The sequence below is a fragment of the Nomascus leucogenys genome, chromosome 10 (assembly GCF_006542625.1).
Source record: "Nomascus leucogenys isolate Asia chromosome 10, Asia_NLE_v1, whole genome shotgun sequence".
Lineage (NCBI taxonomy): Eukaryota > Metazoa > Chordata > Mammalia > Primates > Hylobatidae > Nomascus > Nomascus leucogenys.
In genome coordinates, this window is record NC_044390.1 from 72,265,891 (window position 1) to 72,286,485 (window position 20,595).

Genomic DNA, 20,595 nt, shown 5'->3' on the forward strand with positions numbered 1-20,595 from the left:
TTATAGGATTGCACCCAAAATTATAGAGACAACTGGAGTTCATTTTCAGGTAAAAGACATTTAGCTTGACCTGTAAAACTGTAATTTTTACTATATTTTACTTTGGAGTTTGTATGGTTGGAGAGTATGACACTCATAGCAACGCTCTTAAAGGGGTGTGCATGTGTGTGTGTGTGTGTTTGCATTTGTTCTGTTTGATCTGTGAAGTTGATGAGTCATTATTGTGTGTGTGTGTGTGTGTTTGCATTTGTTCTCTTTCATCTGTGAAGTTGATGAGTCATTATTGACCATTATCAGTGTAACTTAGTTTTTCCCAGTAGTGCCCTAATGCAGATTCTCTAAATGATCTCTTTGGACAATGAAATAAATCTGCATTATTGCAATTAAGGATGAAATTTTGTTCATCTTAAAAAGAGAAAAGTGTTCTGTGTTTAAGACTAAAAGACTAATAGTCCTTTCTGAGGATCCAACCTGTAGCTGAATAAATTGATTTACCCACTGCTTTTACTAATTCAGTAATTAGCCCAAATGATTTTACTTTAAACGTCTACATGAGGCTTAACTTCTAACTAGTGACTAAATGATAATCATTAAAGGTTTTTTGACAGACTATGTATGAGCACTTGGGAGAACTGCTAACAGTTTTGCTCACCCTGGATGAAATTATTGATAATCATATCACACTGAAAGACCACTGGACTATGTACAAAAGGTACACCAATTAAAATATTTTAAAATGTTTCTTTCTTTGGTTAATGTATTTGTGTTAGTAAAAAGTAAACAAATATAAATGATACAGTTTTTCTAAAAGACCTGGGGATTGATATTTAGAAGGAGCTCATATCAAATATTTTTATGAATACAGTAACTGTTCTTTAATTTCACATGAGTTTGTTGGGACGAGTATATCTGTATAAAGCATCCTAATTCTTATAGTAGTAGAAAGTTAATTTGCCTAGCTTAGGACTCAGATTTATTTTTTTCCTTGGGTTCTATTTAGGTGACAGTTTTTTCTTCTTTTTCTTTGTTGAGACGGAGTCTCACTATGTTGCCAGGCTGGAGTGCAGTGGCGTGATCTCCGCTCACTGTAACCTCTGCCTCCTGGGTTTAAGTGATTCTCCTACCTCAGCCTCCCAAGTAGCTGGGACTACAGGTGTGTGCCACCGTGCCCAGCTAATTTTTTATTTTTAGTAGAGACGGCATTTCATCACTGTGTTGGCCAGGACGGTCTCGATCTCTTGACCTCATGATCCGCCCAACGTGGCCTCCCAAAGTGCTGGGATTACAGGAGTGAGCCACCATGCCCAGCCCGACAGTTTTTCTTTTCTGAGCTTGGTTTTATTTTATTATATACCCTGATTTTTTTTTAGACCATGGTTTATTCATGTTCTAAGTACTTATTAAATGTCTGGTATGTACAGAGTATGAGGCATTTTGATTGAAGATAATGTTAAAAAGCGTAAGAAAATCTATTAGGATTGTTGTGTTCAAATTTTCAAATATGTGGAGCCAAACAAGAAATATAAACATAACATTTTGACTTCCAGGAAAATTTTTAATTTTTAATTTAAGAATTTATTAGGTAGATTTCAGATGTTTCTTTTAATTTTCCACAAGGTTACTGAAATCTGTCCATCACAATCCTTCAAAATTTGGAATTCAGGAAGAAAAACTAAAGCCATTTGAAAAATTCTTGCTGAAGCTAGAAGGGCAATTACTGGATGGAATGATATTCCAGGTAAGTAGGTCTGTATCAGGCTGTAACAATTGGGCTCATATTAGACGACAAAGCTCAGAATTACAGTAGGACACTTTTATAATATACTGTTGAATATATTTTTCTTTAAAAAGTGCTTTGGCTTAAAATTATTGTTAGAGTACTAAAGTATTTCTTTATCTAGTAGCCAACAAAATTAATAGTATATTACTTGTATTTGGAGTAAGAGTTTCAGAAAAATTATGTAAATGGATAAAAATATTTGAGGATTAACATCTAATCTTAGTAGTTAGGTATAGGCATATCTTGTTTTATTGCATTTTGCTTTATTGCATTTCCCAGGTAATTGCATTTTCTACAAATTAAAGGTTTGTGGTAATCCTGCATCAAGCAAGTCTTTCATCATCATTTTTCCAACAGCATGTGTTCACTTTGTCTCTGTGTCACATTTTGGTAATTCTTGTAATATTTTAAACTTTTTCATTATTATTATGGCTGTTATGGTGATCAGTGGTTTCTGATGTTACTATTGTAATTGTTCTGGGATGCTACAAGTAGTGCCCCTGTAAGATGATGAACTTAATCGATAAATGTTGTGTGTGTTTTGACTGCTTTATCAACTGGCTGGCTGTTGTCCCATCTTTCTCCCTCTCTTCAAGCCTTTTTATTCTCTGAGACACAACCATATTGAAATTAGGCCAATTAATAGCCCTACAGTGGCCTCTTAAGTGTTCAAATGAAGAGTTTCATGTCTCTTAATCAAAAGCTAGATATGGTTAAGCTTAGCAAGGAAGTCATATCAAAAGTAGAGATAGGGCCGGGCGCAGTGGCTCATGCCTGTAATCCCAGCACTTTGGGAGGCGGAGCAGGCAGATCATGTGAGGTCAGGAGTTCGAGACCAGCCTGGCCAAGAAGGTGAAATCCTCTCTCTACTAAAAATGCAAAAATTAGTAAGGTGTTACAGCAGGCACTTGTAATCCCAGCTACTCGGGAAGCTGAGGCAGGAGAATCTCTTGAACCCGGGAGGCAGAGGTTGCGGTGAGTCAACATCATGCCATTGCACTCCAGCTTGGGCGACAAGAGGGAGACTCCATCTTTGGCGGGGTGGGGAAAGCAGAGATAGGCTGAAAGGCCTCTTTCTGTGAATAGTTAGTCAACGTGTGAATGCAAAGGAAAAGTTTTGAAGGAAATTAAAAGTGCTGTATACACACAGATGATAAGAAAGCGGAACAGCATTACTGCTCATATGGAGAAAGTTTTGTTGGATCGAGTTGAAAATCAAACCAGCTACAACATTAGTTTAAGCCAAAGCCTAATCCAGAGCAAGGCCGTAAGTCTCTTTCATTCTCTGAAGGCTGAGAGGTGGGGAAGCTGCAGAAGAAAAATTTGAAGCTAGCACAGGTTGGTTTATGAGGTTTAAGGAAAGAAGCTGTCTCCATAACATAAAAGTGCAAAAGTAGCAAGTGCTCATGTAGAAGCCAGTAAGTTATCCAGAAGATCTGGCTAAAATCACTGATAGAGGTGGCCACACTTAGCAACAGATTTTTCAGTGTAGATGTAACAGCCTTCTATTGGAAGATGCCATCTACATCTTTCATAGAGGAAAAGCCAGTGCCTGACTTCAAAGAAAGCCAGTGCCCATTTGCCATTCTGAAAATCTTAGGGCCCTTAAAAATTATATTACTTTACTCTGCCTGTTCTCTATAAGTAGAACAACAAAGCCTGATGACAGCATATGAACATTGAGGCAAGACCCTTGGCCAACAAAAAGATGATCGCTCACTGAAGGCTCAAATGTTACCATTTTTAGCAATAAAGTTATTTTTTAATTAATGTACTTTTTTTTAGACATAATGCTATTGCATACTTAATATTATCGACTACAGTATAGTGTAAATATAACTTTTCTTTTTTTTTTTGAGACGGAGTTTCACTCTTGTTGCCCAGGTTGGAGTGCAGTGGAGCGATCTTGGCTCACCATGACCTCTGCCTCACGGGTTCAGGCAATTCTCCTGCCTCAGCCTCCCGAGTAGCTGGGATTACAGGCATGTGCCACCATGCCCAGCTAATTTTGTATTTTTAGTAGAGATGGGGTTTCTCCATGTTGGTCAGGCTGGTCTCGAACTCCCGACCTTGGGTGATCCGCCCACCTTGGAAATTGGTGTCACTCATGTTATTGTGCTGTGGTTGGGAACTGAACCCATGGTTTCTGTGAGGTGTGCCTGTATTGTGTTTGCTGTTAACCTCTAGGTTTAGGTTTTTTTTTGGTTTTTGTTTTTGTTTTTGAGATGAAGTCTCGCCCTGTCACCTAGGCTGGAGTGCAGTGGCGCAATCTTTGCTCACTGCAACCTCCGCCTCCTGGGTTCAAATGATTCTCCTGCCTCAGCCTCCTGAGTAGCTGGGATTACAGGCGCCCACCACTGCACTCAGCTAATTTTTGTATTTTTAGTAGAGACGAGGTTTCACCATGTTGGCCAGGCTGATCTCGAACTCCTGACCTTGTGATCTGCCCACCTCGGCCTCCCAAAGTGCTGGGATTACAGGCATGAGCCACCATGCCCGGCCAGGTTTAGGTTTTTAAGACAACCCTTAAGTCTGTTTAATTCTTCCTAGGCCCAGGGAATATAATTTGGGTTTGCACAGTCCAGTATGGTAGCTTCTAACTACATGTGGCTATTTTAATGTAAATAAATTAAAATGAAATACAAAATTCACTTTTTTACTCACACTAGCCACATTTCAAGTCCTTAATAGCCACATATAGTTAATGGCTAGTTATATCAGACAGCACAGATGTAGAATATTTCCATCATCACAGAAAGTTCTGTTGGACAGCGCTGCTTTGAGCAGGTTCCACTAGAAATTGCATTATATTCCATTTATAATATACTTCAAGGTTACCTTTAGTTTATGTTTTACATGATCACAGTTTTTAACCGATTGATCTCAACTCTTGTTTACAGTTGACCCTTTGAACAACATGGGTTTGAAGTGTGCACGGGTCCACTTATATACAGATTGTTTTCAATAAATGTATTAGAAAATTTTTTGAACATTAGCAACATTTTGAAAAAAACTTGCAGACAAATGGCATAGCCTAGAAATATTAAAAAAAAACTTGAGGAAAAGTTAGGTATGTCATGAATGCATAAAATATATGCAGATACTAATCTATTTATGTGTTAATTGACTTATCCATAAGGCTTTTGGTCAACAGTGTGCTATTACTAGTTAAGTTTTTGGGTAGACAAAAGTTATATGAAGATTTTTGATTGCACGAGGGTCAGTGTCCCTAACTTTATGTTGTTTAAGAGTCAACTATATATCAATTTAAATGTTAGTTCATTAGGTTAAGAAGATAATTTTTTTGTTATTGATTCTTTTTCCAGGAAACATTTCTATACATGCTATAATAAAGTGCTAGGAAAGTAATTGTAAGGAGAAAACATAAACTCTTCTCTTAAAAGTGCAAAGTAAAATAAAAAATATGCTTTATCTTCTATACATCTCTGAACATCGTGTATATCTCTTTATACAGGATTATAGATTTGGGTTCAATTTTATTACTTTCACATAACTAGTACCCAAATATATAAATACATATATATTTTTCATTCACAAAGATCTAAATATTAGATTAGATTAAGAACCTGAGCTTTAGTTTTAGTAAAATTTAAATGATGAATATAGAAATTTATCATACACTATATTGTGTATGATATTTAAATGTTTAATCATTTATTATTGAGAGTCTGAATTTCTCTTTCGATGTTTCCTATCTAGGCCTGTATAGAACAACAATTTGATTCTCTCAATGGAGGAGTATCTGTGTCAAAAAATAGTACTTTTGCTGAGGAATTTGCACACAGTATTCGGTCAATTTTTGCAAACGTAGAAGCCAAACTTGGTAATGTAAATCGCATTTTTTGGTTTTTGTTTATAAAATTTGCATTTCCTTAAAAGCATAATTGAAGTATATTTGTTCTGCTTTCCCTTATGTTATTGATTTGTAAGGAGAACCTTCTGAAATTGATCAGAGAGACAAGTATGTTGGAATCTGTGGGCTCTTTGTATTGCACTTTCAGATTTTTCGAACTATTGATAAAAAGTTTTATAAGTCTTTATTGGACATTTGTAAGAAGGTAAGAACTTGAAACTTATTTTTCAATTTGAGTAGATTAAAAAGATTGCAGATAAAACTAAATATTTTAAAATGCATTTTATTCCTGTTTACAAAAATAATTTAAAAGTATTCACTTGTAAAATTCAAGTATTCCAGAAATAAGTAACTTAGTGAATAAAAATACGTCCTATTTCTACATCATATTACTACATATTGGTAGATGGTGTTCAGATTTGTTCCTGTACAACTTCTTTTAGTGCTACTAATACTACTTTTTTCTTTTCCTTTTCTTTGCCACTGATTTTCATTACTGAAGATGAAGAAATTTAAAATTATTTCTTTCTATGTCTTTGCTATTTTCATAATGTGGTATCTCATTTCAAAATTGAAAGATTAGTTTGTGTGTAACATCAAGTGATAGTAACTGTGATAACCCAGCCAATTTTTTTTAAAACTTACATACTTATATAGAATGAAACTAAAGGACGTGAAGATTCAAGTTTGTATTGTTGCATTTTTTTATCTGACAGTCCATGAGAGGGTGTTTTGTGTGTGTGTTGTTTAACACTCAGGTGAATAAAATTGTCATGCTCAACACCAGATGTAGAAATGCCTTAACTCTGCCACAGTGAAAGATATTTGTCTCATAATATATTAATAAGTATTTTTTGTGGTTATTTTTTCTTGAAATCAGTTGTCTTCCATATGTATTATAGAACTTTTAAACAGCTTGTTTAGCCTGCATTTAATGATTTTTCGCCTTTTCTGTTTCAGGTACCAGCCATCACTCTAACTGCTAATATTATTTGGTTTCCTGATAATTTTCTCATCCAGAAAATACCAGCAGCTGCCAAACTTCTAGACAGAAAAAGTCTTCAAGCCATTAAAATACACAGGGATACTTTTCTACAACAGAAAGCTCAATCCCTTACCAAGTAGGTTTTATAAAACAAGTATAATGAAAATATTTAGATATCCTTTATTTTCAAATACTATACTAACTCTTAATGTATAGTACCATTTGAATTAGAAGATTAGATAATTAAGGGTCAGGCAATCTCTAGGATATTTGTTTTCTAGAAGTTTTTTGTAAAGAATATTTTACACTGAAAGTCAATTTAAGATGTAGACAGATTACACTTTATGGATATAAATGCGTACATACATAGTTTTTATCATCTGTGTTAAATATTTTTTGTCCAAATGAAGTGAAGTCTCAGATTTTGTTGCAATAGATATCATTTGATGGCATTAAAAATATTGTGTGTCCATGGTGATTTTGGGAGAGGTTGAGTTTTTCTTGATGTGCTTCCTTTTTCCCCCTTATTTTTATTTTTATGAAAATAATATATGCATGTATATAAAACATCAAAAAGTGCTAAAGCTTAAAGGGAAAGATAATTCTTCCCAATTCCTTCCTGTATTTCAGTCTTGCTCTCCGAAGGCACACTTTTAACTCTTTGTTTCTTCTGATATTTACATCCTTATTTTTTGTTTATCTTATTGTGTAAATTTTCAAATATACATAAAGTAGGGAAAATAGTATAAAGAGCCCCTACGTTCCCATCACCCAGCTTCAACAATTAATTTATTGCACATTCTTTCTTGAGTACATGGTTAAAATCACATGTTAACTTGGATAAAGCTTTTGAGTGAAATGACATAGGACTCTGCTGCTGGCCCCATGCTGGTGACAGATAATTTTGTTTGTGATATGGCTAAAGATGTAATGGGGATACTTATCCACTTTCTGTTGATTTTGACTATCAAAGGGAAGTTGGATCACTACTATACATTGGGGGAAGGAAGAGCATGTCATTTTTAGTACTGCCATGTCCTCTGATTAAAGTGGAAAACTACAACCGATTTAGGCAGGTCTACTCATTTCAGAACGCTAGTGGATCTCCTAAGTCAGAATTGAAGAGGGATAAAAACAAATGTTTAGATTTAGATTAAAGAGCTGAATTAAGTAATATAAGATACATACAGAGATTTATCTTTCCATTTGAGTAGCAGTAAGTGGGGAAAAATGTGGGTATTTTAGTTCTTAGAATGTTGATATTTTGTAACAGTGTGATGCAGTTACTCAAAATGCCAATATATACTTAGCTTACATTAATAACTGTAATACCCACGTTGTGGAAACTAGTTATAGTACAGGTTGAGTATCCCTAATTGAAATGCTCCGATACTGGAAACTTTTTGAGTGCCATCATAATGCCCAATGGAAAAGTTCATTGGAGCATTTTGGATTTCAGATTAGAGATACTGAACTGTTAAGTATATAATGCAGATATTCCAAGATCTGAAACACTTCTGGTCCCAACCATTTTGGATGAGGGTTACTTATCATGTATCTAGGTCATGGGAATTGATAGTTCCATTAAATTCCGTTATTATTATTATTATTATTATTTTTTTTGAGACCAAGTCTTGCTCTGTTGCCCAGGCTGGAGTGCAGTGGTGTTATCTTGGCTCACTGTAACCCCTGCCTCCCAGATTCAAGCAGTTTTCCTGCCTCAGCTCCCAAGTAGCTGGGACTATAGGTGCCTACCACCATGCCTAGCTAAATTTTTTTTTTTTGGGACAGAGTCTCCCTCTGTCGCCCAGGCTGGAGTGCAGTGGTGTGATCTCGGCTCACTGCAACCTCCGTCTCCTGAGTTCAAGTGATTCTCCTGCCTCAGCCTCCCGAGTAGCTGGGATTACAGGCACCTACCACCATGCCCGGCTAATTTTTGTATTTTTAGTAGAGACAGGGTTTCACCATGTTGGTCAGGCTGGTCTTGAACTCCTGACCTTGTGATCTGCCTGCTTCAGCCTCCCAAACTGCTGGGATTACATTCGTGAGCCACCGCGCCCACGCCTGGCTAATTTTTGTATTTTTAGTAGAGATGGGATTTCATTATGTTGGCCAGGCTGGTCTTGAACTCCTGACCTCAGGTGATCTGCCCACCTTGGCCTTCCAAAGTGCTGGGATTATAGGCATGAGCCACCACACCCGGCCTCTTTTGAAAACTTTTTTTTATTTTTTATTTTTAAACTTTTAAGTTCAGGGTACAAGTGCAGGTTTGTTACATAGGTAACCATGTATCATGGGGGTTTGTTGTGCAGATTACTTCATAACCCAGGTATATTCCATGGAATTTTTATTGATCAGATCATAGCTGGTGTTTGGTGGTGCCATGTTTTGAGAGGGTCACAAACTGCAGCATCCCTAGATGCACCTGATCAGGATGTCAGAAGGTCTGAGAACCATGCCTTCTTGTTTATCTTCTCTTTGTTAGTGTCTGTATAGTTTGGCCTTTAAAAGAGAAATCTGTGGAATGATGTGGTGGGTTTCTTTAAATATTTGAGGGGCATTCAGAATGAAGAGGGAACAGATTTGATCTCTGTGGCTTCAGTAGGCTAAACTAAAACCAAAAGGTGAAGATGACAGATAGTAATGATAATAATTGCCAACATCATGAAGCTCTCAACTATGGCAGGCATTATGCTAATAGCTTTAAACATATCATGTTCCATAAAGCATGTAACAGCCTTCCAGCAGAAAATAATAAATGTAACAACTAATGTTTATGGCGTGCTTACTGTACGCCAGTAGCTATTCCAGGAACTTCACACATACCTCCTTTAATGATCAGAAAATTGTATGAGGTAGATACTGTTGTTGCCATTTTGTAGATAAGAAAACCCTACAGAGATTAAACTTGCCCAAGTTTATACAACTAGTAGGTGGCAGATGCAGGCAGTTCAACTCTACAGCCCAGGCTATTAACTACTACTCTAAACTATTTTTATCCCATTTTTAGATAAAGAAAATGAGGCTTAGAGAAATGAACTTTGCCAGGTCACACAGCTAAGTACATGTCAGAGAGGGCATTCAAACCAGTGCCAGTCCCATTCTAGTGCCTCTGCAGCAGGTAGCGTTGTGTAGGCTGCTCTGTAGTCTCCTTCACTAAAGCTGTGTAGGCAGAATATAGATAACTGTCAGTCCAAGATCTGTGGGAAGTGAGTCTTATTAAGTGGACAGTTAAATAAGTTGACTTTCAAAGACTTATCACATGATGAGATTTTGCTTCTAAATTCTTTACTACAGAGCTCCATGAAGATGAAGGGCACAGTTATCTTTTTCATCTCTTTGCAGTTATGTCAAGGAAACCTAAAATTCACTCCACTAAAGTGAAACTCAGGAGAGGGATGATGTGATCAGCATGGGCTTTGTCCTGACATTTTAGAGAAAGTTGAGGGGGTGTCTAAGAGGTGTTCCAAGGTCAGGCTTCAGAGTTTACATAAGTGAGTAGGGAGCCGTGGAGAGCAATGAGCAACAGTTTTCCTGCCCCCACACTATACACCAGACCCCAAGTGGCCAGTGTCCCAGCTGCCTCCTTGACTGGGGTCCAAGGTTTGTGGATTTTTGCATTTTGCTTTTGATTCACAACCACTTTAACACTGGAAAATACTGCCTTTAGAGGACAGAGGACTGAATCTTTGTTTCAACCCCTCATGTTGACATATAGGCGTTGACACTGTTTAGTGCTTTATGTTGGGGCAGGAGATTTGTTTTTTTACCTTGGTATTTTTCCTGTTTGTGCTTTGAAATGCAATGGACAATCCAGTAGGACACTTGGCGATTTTTGTACTCTTTGTCAGTTAACTTGCTTTTTAAAACTTGAAGCAATTTCATTTTTATGTATTTATAAGAGGTAAAGATCATCTGTCATCTGGATGTGATGACAGAGTGATGGGCAGAAGTGACATAAAAGCCTCTGCATTATCCTATAGTGTTACCTAAAGCTGGCTGAATGCCGATCACTGTGTATTATTGCCTTCTTCATAGTGTTATTGACACAGTTGCTCATCAGGGAGACTTCCACAGTCTAGCCTAGGTCTCCTTCTGTGGTCCTTGCTTATGACGTTTCTGTTCTCTGCCGTACATGGGATTCCTGCTGAGTCTTGATCACAACCTCCTCCTCAAAAGTGAAGGTGTTGCTCTAGGACCGTGCTCTCTGTTTTTAAAAAAGGACCAGGCTTTTAAAAAAGGAAATCATTCATAAGTCAAACAATATGTTTCAGCACCATTCTAAGCAAAGCCACAAAGTACGACTATTTGTGTTTTTCGTCTAATGGAATTATGGCTCTGTAGAAACCGGTTTTCTCAGATTTTGTGCTAGGGTTTCACCTCCCTGAGTCACATTTATTAGAGATTTTGACAGGATCCTTCTTTAGATTGAACTCTGGAGATTGACAGATTGCCCAGCAATATGGCTAGCCACTGACCTCAGTGTGGGATTCTAAACGTAATTGAGTGTCTTTAGTTCCTTGCCCTGAAGAGCTATCCTCTAGCTGATTCTGACCTGTAAGAATGAGACATTTCTTTACCTTGTGTAACTAAAGAAGATTTTTAAAAAGTTAGTAGTGTCCGATTCCATAAAGGAGAATTGCCCATTTTTGCATACTGAGTTTTTGTTTGTTGTTTTTGAGACTGAGTCTCGTTCTGTCGCCCAGGCTGGAGTGCAGTGGCACGATCTTGGCTCACTGCAACCCCTTCCGCCTCCCGGGTTTAAGCAGTTCTCTTGCCTCAGCCTCCAGAGTAGCTGGGACTACAAGCGTGCACCACCACGCCCAGCTAATTTTTGTATTTTTGGTAGAGATGGTGTTTCACCATGTTGGCGAGGCTGGTCACGAACTCCTGACCTCAGGCAATCTGCCCGCCTCGGCCTCCGGAAGTGCTGGTGTTACAGGTGTGAGCCTCCGTGCCCGGCCACATACTAAGTTTTTTAAAGAAAAGTATAGCTTAAACAGCTTGTGAATGTAAAGAGGTTCCCATCTGGAATGAGACTGAGTTGGGAAACATTGATGGAGTGATTTAGTATTTGTAATCATCCTGAATAGTAGAGAGAATTACATTTTGTGTTGCCCTAGTCTTTCTGGGAGGGGAAAGCTTCCTTGGATGGGAACTTGAATCTTGGCTGAACTTATGATCTTGGTGCCTACTTAACTTCTCTGTGTAGCAGTTTCTTGTTCTGTGTGGAGGTTGTAGTACCTGCTTCATAAAGTTAATGTGAGGGTTGAAAGAGGTGTGTGTGTGTGTGTGTGTGTGTGTGTGTAAAGTGCTTGGAACGGTAGCTGTCATGTAGTAAGCATTCAATAACTATTAGCTTTTATATTCCAATTCTGACCACTTCCACTGTTCCTATTCTGGTTCAAGCTGTCATCCTCTTTCTTCTGCATTATTACGGTAGCTTTCTAGGTGGTTTTCCTGCTTTTACCATTGCCCCCTCTGTAGTTTATTTTCAACTCATCAGATCCTCTTAAAACTAAACTTAGATCAAGTTGAACTTTGCTCAGATCCTCTAGTGGCTTTCTGTCTCTCTCAGAGTCAAAATTCCTACTCCTTGCAAGGCCTTCCACAAATCCCTTCCCCATCTCACCTTTCTAGTTCCCCACTCCCTCCCTCTGTATCTCGCTGATCTAATCCCTGCTCACAGTGCTTCAGGTATACTGACTTTTTTGTTATTACCTGAACAAGCCAGACACATTTCCAAATGTCTTAGGATTTTGTGTTTGTCATTCACTTTTCTACACTTCTTCTATATTTGCATGAATTACTCATTCATCTGCTTCAAACTTTGGCTCAAAATCACCTACTCAATGAGCCTACTTTGATCACTCTATATAAAATTGTACCTCCACCCCAGTCCTTACCTTTTTCCCCTGCTTTTATTTCTTCTGTAGTATGTATCTTTTAATTAATTTAAAATTTTACTTATTGATTGCATTGTTATACAGCTCTCCTTTCTAGAATGTAAGCATCATGGGAGCAGGGATTTGTATTCGTTTTATTTACTGCTGATTTCACTATTGTGTTCTCAGTACCTGTACTGAGAAACAGTGCCTGGCATGTTTGTTGAATGAGTAAATTATATATGTCTGTATAATATTTATCTTTTGAAAACCAGAAAGATGAAATGACTGCTGCAGGGAAATAATGTGCTCCAATCAATATCAAGAAATGGAAGTAAATTTTCTTTGCTGAGTAACCCCAATATTTTCCTTTGTTAGAGATGTACAGTCTTACTACGTCTTTGTGAGCTCATGGATGATGAAAATGGAATCTATTTTATCTAAAGAGCAGAGAATGGATAAATTTGCTGAAGATCTCACCAATAGATGTAATGTTTTTATACAGGTAGTTGCATCTTATAATATTTCGGGGAATCATTTTTTTTTTAATCTGACTTACAGAAGTTAAACTTTGAAAAAACTGAACAAAGGGTAGAGTATGTTTTTGTTTATTAAAACAAATTGATTTGGTTATGTTGGGATCTGTGTGACTTACTAATTTAAATTTTCTAACAACCCATTCAAAGCTCTGTATTCCTTCAAAACTTGGCTATTTAGCTGTATCCTAGAAGTTTTGATATGTTGTATTTTTACTATCATTTCAAACTATTTTAAAATGTTTATTATAACTGTGGGCTTTTTGAAAGATTTCCTTATTTTGAAATGTATGAGAATTTTCTAGTTATTTTATTATTGAGTTGTAGCAATAATTAAATAATTTTAGTATTTTGAAATTTGCTTTATGGCCTAGCCTATGGTCAACTTTGGTAAACATTTCACGTCCACTTGAAAAGAATGTATAATTTGTATTTGTCAGTTGTAGCATTTTGTATATGACAAGAGGGTCATATTTATTAATGATATTGTCTGTGTATTTCAGATACTGGGAGTTGTGTTAGAATTTCCCACTATTATTGTGGATTTGTCTGTTTATCCTTGTTCTGTAGTTTTTGTTTTGTGTATTTTGAGGCTAAATATATAATGTTTAGGATTGTTCTATCTTCCTAGTAAATTAGACCTTTTCTTGTTAAGAAATTATCCTTGTTATCTCTAGTAATGCTTTTTGTTGTAGGTCTCTTTTGTGTGATATTAACTATAACTGTTTTCTTTTAATTAATGTCTGCATTTTATTATCTTTTTTGATCCTTTCACTTGTGGCCTTTCTGGTTCCTTATAGTTAATGTGTGTCTTCTGTAAGTAGCATATATTTTTCTCCTATCTGATAATCTTTTTTTTAATAGTATTATTTTTTCTGTATGTCATTGTTGTTATATTTGGTTTTAAACTACCACCTGACTAGTTGCTGTGTATTTGTCTCACCTGTTCTGTGTCCCTTTTCTTTTCCTCTCTTGTTCTTTTTTGGAGTATTTTTAATTTTATTTCTCCTCCATTAGTTTAATTCTGTATTATTTTACTGTTCTTTTAGTGGTTACTTTAGACATTTTAAGATACATCGTTTACTCATTTAGCTCTAATATAAGTTAGTAGTTTTACCACTTTCCTGACAGTGTAAGGATCTTAAGCAGCTTTAGTTCTGTTTATCTCCCTCTCATCTTTTGTGCTGTTGTTGTGTACTTTGAGTTCCTCTCTATTTTAAACCTCACAAGGCATTATTATTGCTATTGTTGTTTTTATAGTCAGTGTTTATTTAGATTTACTCGTATTTACCTGTTCTGTCGCTTTTTATTCTTCCTGCATCTCTTAATTTTCATCTCTTTCTACTTGGAGAATACCTGCTAGTATTTCATTAATACAAGTCTCTGTTGATGAATTATAATAGTTTTTGGTCTGAATATGTCTTCATTTCAATCATCTTGCTGTGTTAGAATTCTAGGTTGGTCGGATTTTTTTTTCTTCTAGCTTTTAAAGGTGTCATTTTATGGTCTTCTGGCTTCCTTTGTTTTTGTTAAGAAGTCAACTGTAGGTTTGTTGCTTCTAAAATATGTATCTTTCTTTACTTTTTGGCTTTTAGCAGTGTTCCTACAATGCCCCAGGTGTGGTTTTCTTTGTGTGTTTGTGCTACTTTAGGGTCAGTAGAGCTTCTTGAATTCATGGAATATTCTTTACCATTAACTCTTCAAGCATTATTTCTTTTCTGTTTCCTTGTTTCTAATTCTCTCTTCATCTGTCTCTAATCTGCTGTTAAATTCATCTACTGAGTTTTAAATTTTAATAATTTTACTTTTCAGTTGGCTTTTATAGTTTACAGTTCTCTTCTGAGATACTTGATTTTGTGTTTTATTTTCTTCAACACGTTCAGCTTATTTTGAAGCACATGTCTAATAATTTCATTATTTGGATATTTCTCTTATCTGTTGTTTCTCTTGTTTTTGTACATCTCTTACCTTTTATATACCCAGTTATTTTTTTATAGAGTGCCACACATTGTATATGAAAAGCTGTAGACGTAATTTGAGGATCTGGATATTTTCTTCCTCCAGAAGGGATTTGTATTTGTATTTGCTTTTGTGCACAGCTAGTCTAGGACAGTTAGCAACCCAGGTTATATCAGTCTAGTAGGTTGATCAAGATGATTTGAAGCGGGATTTTGATCCTGTGATGGTTGTTTAATTCACCATTACTTTTTGGGGGGTTATCCTTCAGGATGCCAACTCAGAACTTAGGTGGTTTACGAAAACCAGCTCCGATGAGCCCCGAGCTCCTATTTTTATCTCCCTTCCTTGTGAGATGTTGTTGAAAGGTATGTTTGGCTTTTCTCTTGAAGGCAGATGATTTAAGAGAAAGCAACAATGCCAGGCTCACTTCTCTAAGTTTCTGTCTTCCAGATCTTATTTTTTTGAATCCTCTTTGATGCCTTATGAGACATTTTGAAACTGTTTTGCCCAGATTTTCTAGTTGTTCTTAGTGGGAAGGCTGGTCTAAATTATTTATTCTATCATTAACTAATACAGACTCCAGACTACCCTCTCCCTCACAATTTAGATTTCAAAATACATCCCTTCACAAATTAATGGTTATCTGGGAATGAGCTAATATGGGCCCTGGAGTTTTGTACTTTAAGTACCTCTAAAAAAGGGAAGCCTCCTTTTTCTGCCTGACTTAGAGTTAGATTTTTGCTGTTCTTTCTTTGTGCTTTTTAATTTTTCCCAGGGCTGCACTAGGGTAGGGTCTGATGTAATAGTCCTGTAGCCGACAAGGTAAGACTGTGGCTCTTTCTGCATGTATGTGCCAAGCTTTGGTCTTATGGTCGCCTTTCTCAGGATGCTATCCTCTCTTTGATTTTTTCATTTTCTTAATTTAGCCTGTCTCTTCGCCACAGAGAAGCTTTGTGTGTGGTTCAGAGGAACTCCTACTTTGTGCTGAGTATCATTCCTTTAGTGAGCCGCTTTCCGATGGGAGAATACTTACTTTCACATGTGGTGGGACAGGTGCAAAAGGTTGAGGAACACTGGCATATATCTTCCGCCCCACCACCTTAATGCATCTACAATAACATAGTTAAGGTTCCTTGCTAAACTGTACATGTGTCTCTTTTGGGAACTTTATAGACCCAAAGAATCTCCATCATTATCTTTGTGTTTTTCTGTGTGTCCCTTTTGGGTTTAAATGAAAAAGCGTTTGAGAAGTAATATCCCTTTTTTCCTGTTTTCTTATCCCACTGTTTCACCGAGTTCAATACCATTAAAAGAATTTTAACACCTCACAAGACCTGGCTTCCTTCATGAACAGAGAAGGGATGGAGAATCTGTTCTCACTGGGCTGGAAGGAGAGAAAGCCTAATTAGCACCAAACTAGGCAAGGATGAGATAGCAGATGGACTGTGGGGGTTGGTCTAGGTGAATAGGAAAGGGGGACTTGGCTTGGAACTCAGAAATTTCTGTGCCTATCTGTATTGACTGAAGAACAGCTCTCTTTCTCCTTATTTTTCAATTTGTGACTCCTTAGAGTCCTGGCAACAGATCTGGCAACAGATAGGAGTCTTTATTCTCTTCCCTGGCAGGTAAGATAAGGATGAATAGATACCTTTCTAACATCCAAATTGTTTCACTCAAAACTTTTTTAAGGGAAAGATTCTTAAGCTGTAATTATACACTATTATTTTGACAGTACAAAACTTCTGGTATGTGACAGGATAAATAAACGGTTAGGGCTGCTTTGAAACTTAACCACCGTGTATAACATTGTCTCTGTGAGGAAGAATATTTCCAAATCTTAAGAGTTGGCTTTAAAATGAACTTTAGAAACATTAATTATTGGTAAGTTGAGGAATAACTGCTGTGAAATAGGTAACGAAATCTTGAAGAAAATCTTTCCTTTCGATTATAATCAGTATTTTCCTTTGCAGGGCTTCTTGTATGCATATAGTATTAGTACCATTATTAAAACTACAATGAATCTCTACATGTCCATGCAAAAGCCAATGACCAAAACCTCAGTTAAGGCATTGTGCAGGCTTGTTGAACTTCTCAAGGTAGGTTTTAGATTATTTTACTTCGCCATCATAATTGAGAAATGACCCAGGCTTAAATTAGGACAATCTTGTAAGATTTGACTACATGATTATATGAGAACAGAAAATTGTGAGAAAGTACTTCTCTCTCAATTGAATAAAGGAACTAGCCATTTAAATAAATTTCTGAGTAACTACTTACGACTGGTCATTATATTTAAGCTTTATTAAATAAAGTTAATATATCCAGTTCACACAGTAAAAAAAAAAAGATAATGTAGTGAGAGAGAAAAGAAAGAATATGGAAAAGTTTAATATTATCAGTAAAGCTTTACTCATGGAAGTTTTAAAAAGGTTGCATGAGTTAAAAAAAAAAAAATTTGTGTACCATTGTCCATTATAGTGTTTACATGCGTATGAGGTTAGTTAACATAAGGCTATTTATTTTGTAATTTAGATGAAATGCTGTAATCTTGTGATTTGAACAGTAGACTACTTATAGAGGTGGTCAAATGAATTAAGAATTACAGTGCACTTATGCAAGTATGGTAACGTGTTTCTTAGCTTACTTCTGTATTAAAGAAAAAACCTGTAGGCAGGAAAGCCCAGTTAACCTTTTGTAAAAATTGAAATTAAGATTTGCTGGTAAATTTTCTCCTAATAATTGACTAGACTTGTTCAGGAAATAAAGATTTTTCTTGTGGAGATTCTGCCTTTGGATTTTCAGCCTTTTTTTCTTTGTATTATTTGTTTATAGATACTTGATGTTAGATTTATTTTTTATGAACTATAAATACAGACGAGTATATGTGTATGTTAGAATATGTATAAATATGTAATACATAAGCATGGTTTTAAAAATAATAATAAACCACTGTCCCACTTAAGAAATAGAATGTTACCAATATTTTCAAATGCTGTGTTCTTCCTAATTGCATCTCAACCTGTCCACCTCAGAGGAAACTACTGTCCTGAATTTTATGTTTATCATTCCCTTGTTTTTCTTTTTAGCTTGCCAAATATGGATGAATCCATAAAACATTAATCATTATATATGTTTTTGAAGTTTTATTATTGGAGCAGTATTTTATGTATTTTTTGATCTGCTTTTTTATTCAACATTTTGTTTTTTACTCAGCATTTTGTATTTGAGGGTATCCATGTTGGGATGAGTAGCACATCTATTTTCATTGTTGTGTAGCTTTCCTGTGGATAGACTTTGGGTTGTTTCCAGTTTTTATATCATAAACAATGTTGCCATCCTTGTATGCATTTGTTGGTGTACTTGTGCAGGAGTTTTTGTAAGGAATTGTATACCTAAAGTTGGTTACTGGATTATGTGTTACGTGTATGTTCAGCTTTTCAAGATGATGTCACATTGTCTTTATAGACAGACTATATATATATATATATATGCCTCCCACAATACATTAGAAAATTACATTAGAAATAAAATTGTATTTCCAATTGGCCAACACTGGTATTATCGAGCTTCATTTTTAAAAATAAATTAGTGGATATAATTGGTTTTGATTATTATTTTTAATATTTAACCCCTGATTGTTAGTGATGGTAAATATCCTTTCAATTATTTATTAACTATGTTTCTTCTTTTGTGAAAAATCTGTTCATGTCTTTTCAGTTTTTTTAATTGGATTGTGTGCCTTTAAAAAACAAAATCTTTCATTCATTTTGGGTCTTCCTAGATCCTGAACATTAGTCACTTGTACCTGGTAGATATTTTGTGATACATTGGCTTGCCTTTTTATTTTCTTTATAGAGATTTTTGATGAACAGAAGTGCTTAATTTTAGTATAGTTGAATTTATCAGTTCTATACTTTGTAAGTTTTTTTTTTTTTTTTTTTTTTTTTGAGACGGAGTCTTGCTCTGTTGCCCAGGCTGGAGTGCAGTGGTGCGATCTTGGCTCACCTCAACCTCCGCCTCCCAGGTTCAAGCGATTCTGCCTCAGCTATAGGAACTACAGGCGTATGCCACCATGCCCGGCTAATTTTTGTATTTTTTAGTAGAGACAGGGTTTCACAATGTTGGCCAGGCTGGTCTCGAACTCTTGACCTGGTGATCCGCCTGCCTTGACCTCCCAAAGTGCTGGGATTATAGGCGTGAGCCACCACGCCAGGCCTGTAAGGTTTTTTTGTATCTCATTTACAAATCCCTTCCCTAGCCTAAGGTCGTAAAGATCTTCTATAATTTTGCCTAAAATTTTTAAGTTGATTGTCACAAAATTATTTCTGATTCTTTTTAGGCAATAGAGCACATGTTCTACAGGAGAAGCATGGTTGTGGCTGATTCAGTTTCACATATAACACAGCACCTTCAACATCAGGCTCTTCATTCTATTTCTGTGGCCAAGGTATGCAAATTATTATGCATTTAGCATAAGTATGTTATCTTTTTTGTTTGTTCTTCCGTTGTTTTGTATGTGTTTTCTGGTTTAACCTGTTTATTCCATTCCTTCAAACATAATATGCTTGGTTATTTATCTCCATAGTATTTTACAATTTTTACTTCAAGTTATTGGCATTATCTTTACTGTGAAATTACAGCATGTAATACATTAATACACTTCTAGAAAAACATTGTTTGTACTTTTGAAATTGATGTATCATTTAAAAAATGATTTCTTATTAAATTAACATGGGAATCTTAAAGTATGCCTAATACATTTGCTGTTTCTGACAGTACTAAGGGATCATATTATGGAAGTAAAGTATAAATAAAATATTATCAGAAGCTTAATGGGGAAACTATTTGTGTATGCTCTCTTAAATTGAATCATGGAAAAGATAATCCAGAAGTTTTTCTTCAGAGTCTTTTTTTATTGCCTCAGAAACAAAACAAATAGTTTTCCTGTTTTATTTTTAAGAAAAGAGTGATTTCTGACAAAAAATACAGCGAACAGCGTCTTGATGTGCTCTCTGCTCTAGTTTTGGCTGAAAACACTCTAAATGGACCAAGCACAAAGCAACGGCGACTTATTGTTTCTTTGGCACTAAGTGTTGGCACACAAATGGTAAGTGTATTGCTATTCCTTATGGAACAGAAATGAGATCTGAGATTTCACAGTTCCCTTGTTACTGACCCTAGAAACCTTTGACTGCAACTTCTCTGCCTTTTTTTCCTGTCGCTGATAGAAAACATTTAAAGATGAAGAACTCTTTCCACTTCAAGTAGTTATGAAAAAACTGGATCTTATTAGTGAACTTAGAGAACGGTAAGTAGGACTGGCATATGCTATGGTACTCCAAAGACAGGGTTAATAGAAACATTGATTTTCTTTTTAGCATAGCACGAGAAGAAATAAAATTCAGATGGAGCATTAGTTCCTTTCTGTAACTTCTTTAGCATGACCAAAATGAGACTGTGACTAGGGATCATATTTATTTAGCTTTGCTTCTGCAGGAAGCATGTAGCCCCTAGAAAAACTCATGTGAGAAAAAGCAGTGCAACCTCAGAGCATCTGGCAGACTTTGATGCATATT

General features: G+C 36.0%; 1 protein-coding gene across 4 annotated transcripts in view; it reads left to right on the forward strand.

Moving 5' to 3' along the window:
* The window catches only part of WASHC4 (WASH complex subunit 4), a 60,896-nt gene that overhangs the window by 12,690 nt on the left and 27,611 nt on the right, over positions 1-20,595 (forward strand). For 3 of the 4 annotated variants that reach the window (XM_030821292.1, XM_030821293.1, XM_030821295.1), the window contains exons 8-18: positions 7-49; positions 609-712; positions 1,618-1,738; positions 5,501-5,624; positions 5,732-5,859; positions 6,615-6,775; positions 12,903-13,029; positions 16,990-17,115; positions 19,359-19,466; positions 19,980-20,126; positions 20,248-20,327. In XM_030821292.1, coding sequence (XP_030677152.1) covers positions 7-49; positions 609-712; positions 1,618-1,738; positions 5,501-5,624; positions 5,732-5,859; positions 6,615-6,775; positions 12,903-13,029; positions 16,990-17,115; positions 19,359-19,466; positions 19,980-20,126; positions 20,248-20,327 — 1,269 coding nt within the window. Of the gene's footprint in view, positions 1-6; positions 50-596; positions 713-1,617; positions 1,739-5,500; positions 5,625-5,731; positions 5,860-6,614; positions 6,776-12,902; positions 13,030-16,989; positions 17,116-19,358; positions 19,467-19,979; positions 20,127-20,247; positions 20,328-20,595 lie in introns of all 4 variants that reach the window. The other variant, XM_030821294.1, reaches the window with a different exon arrangement.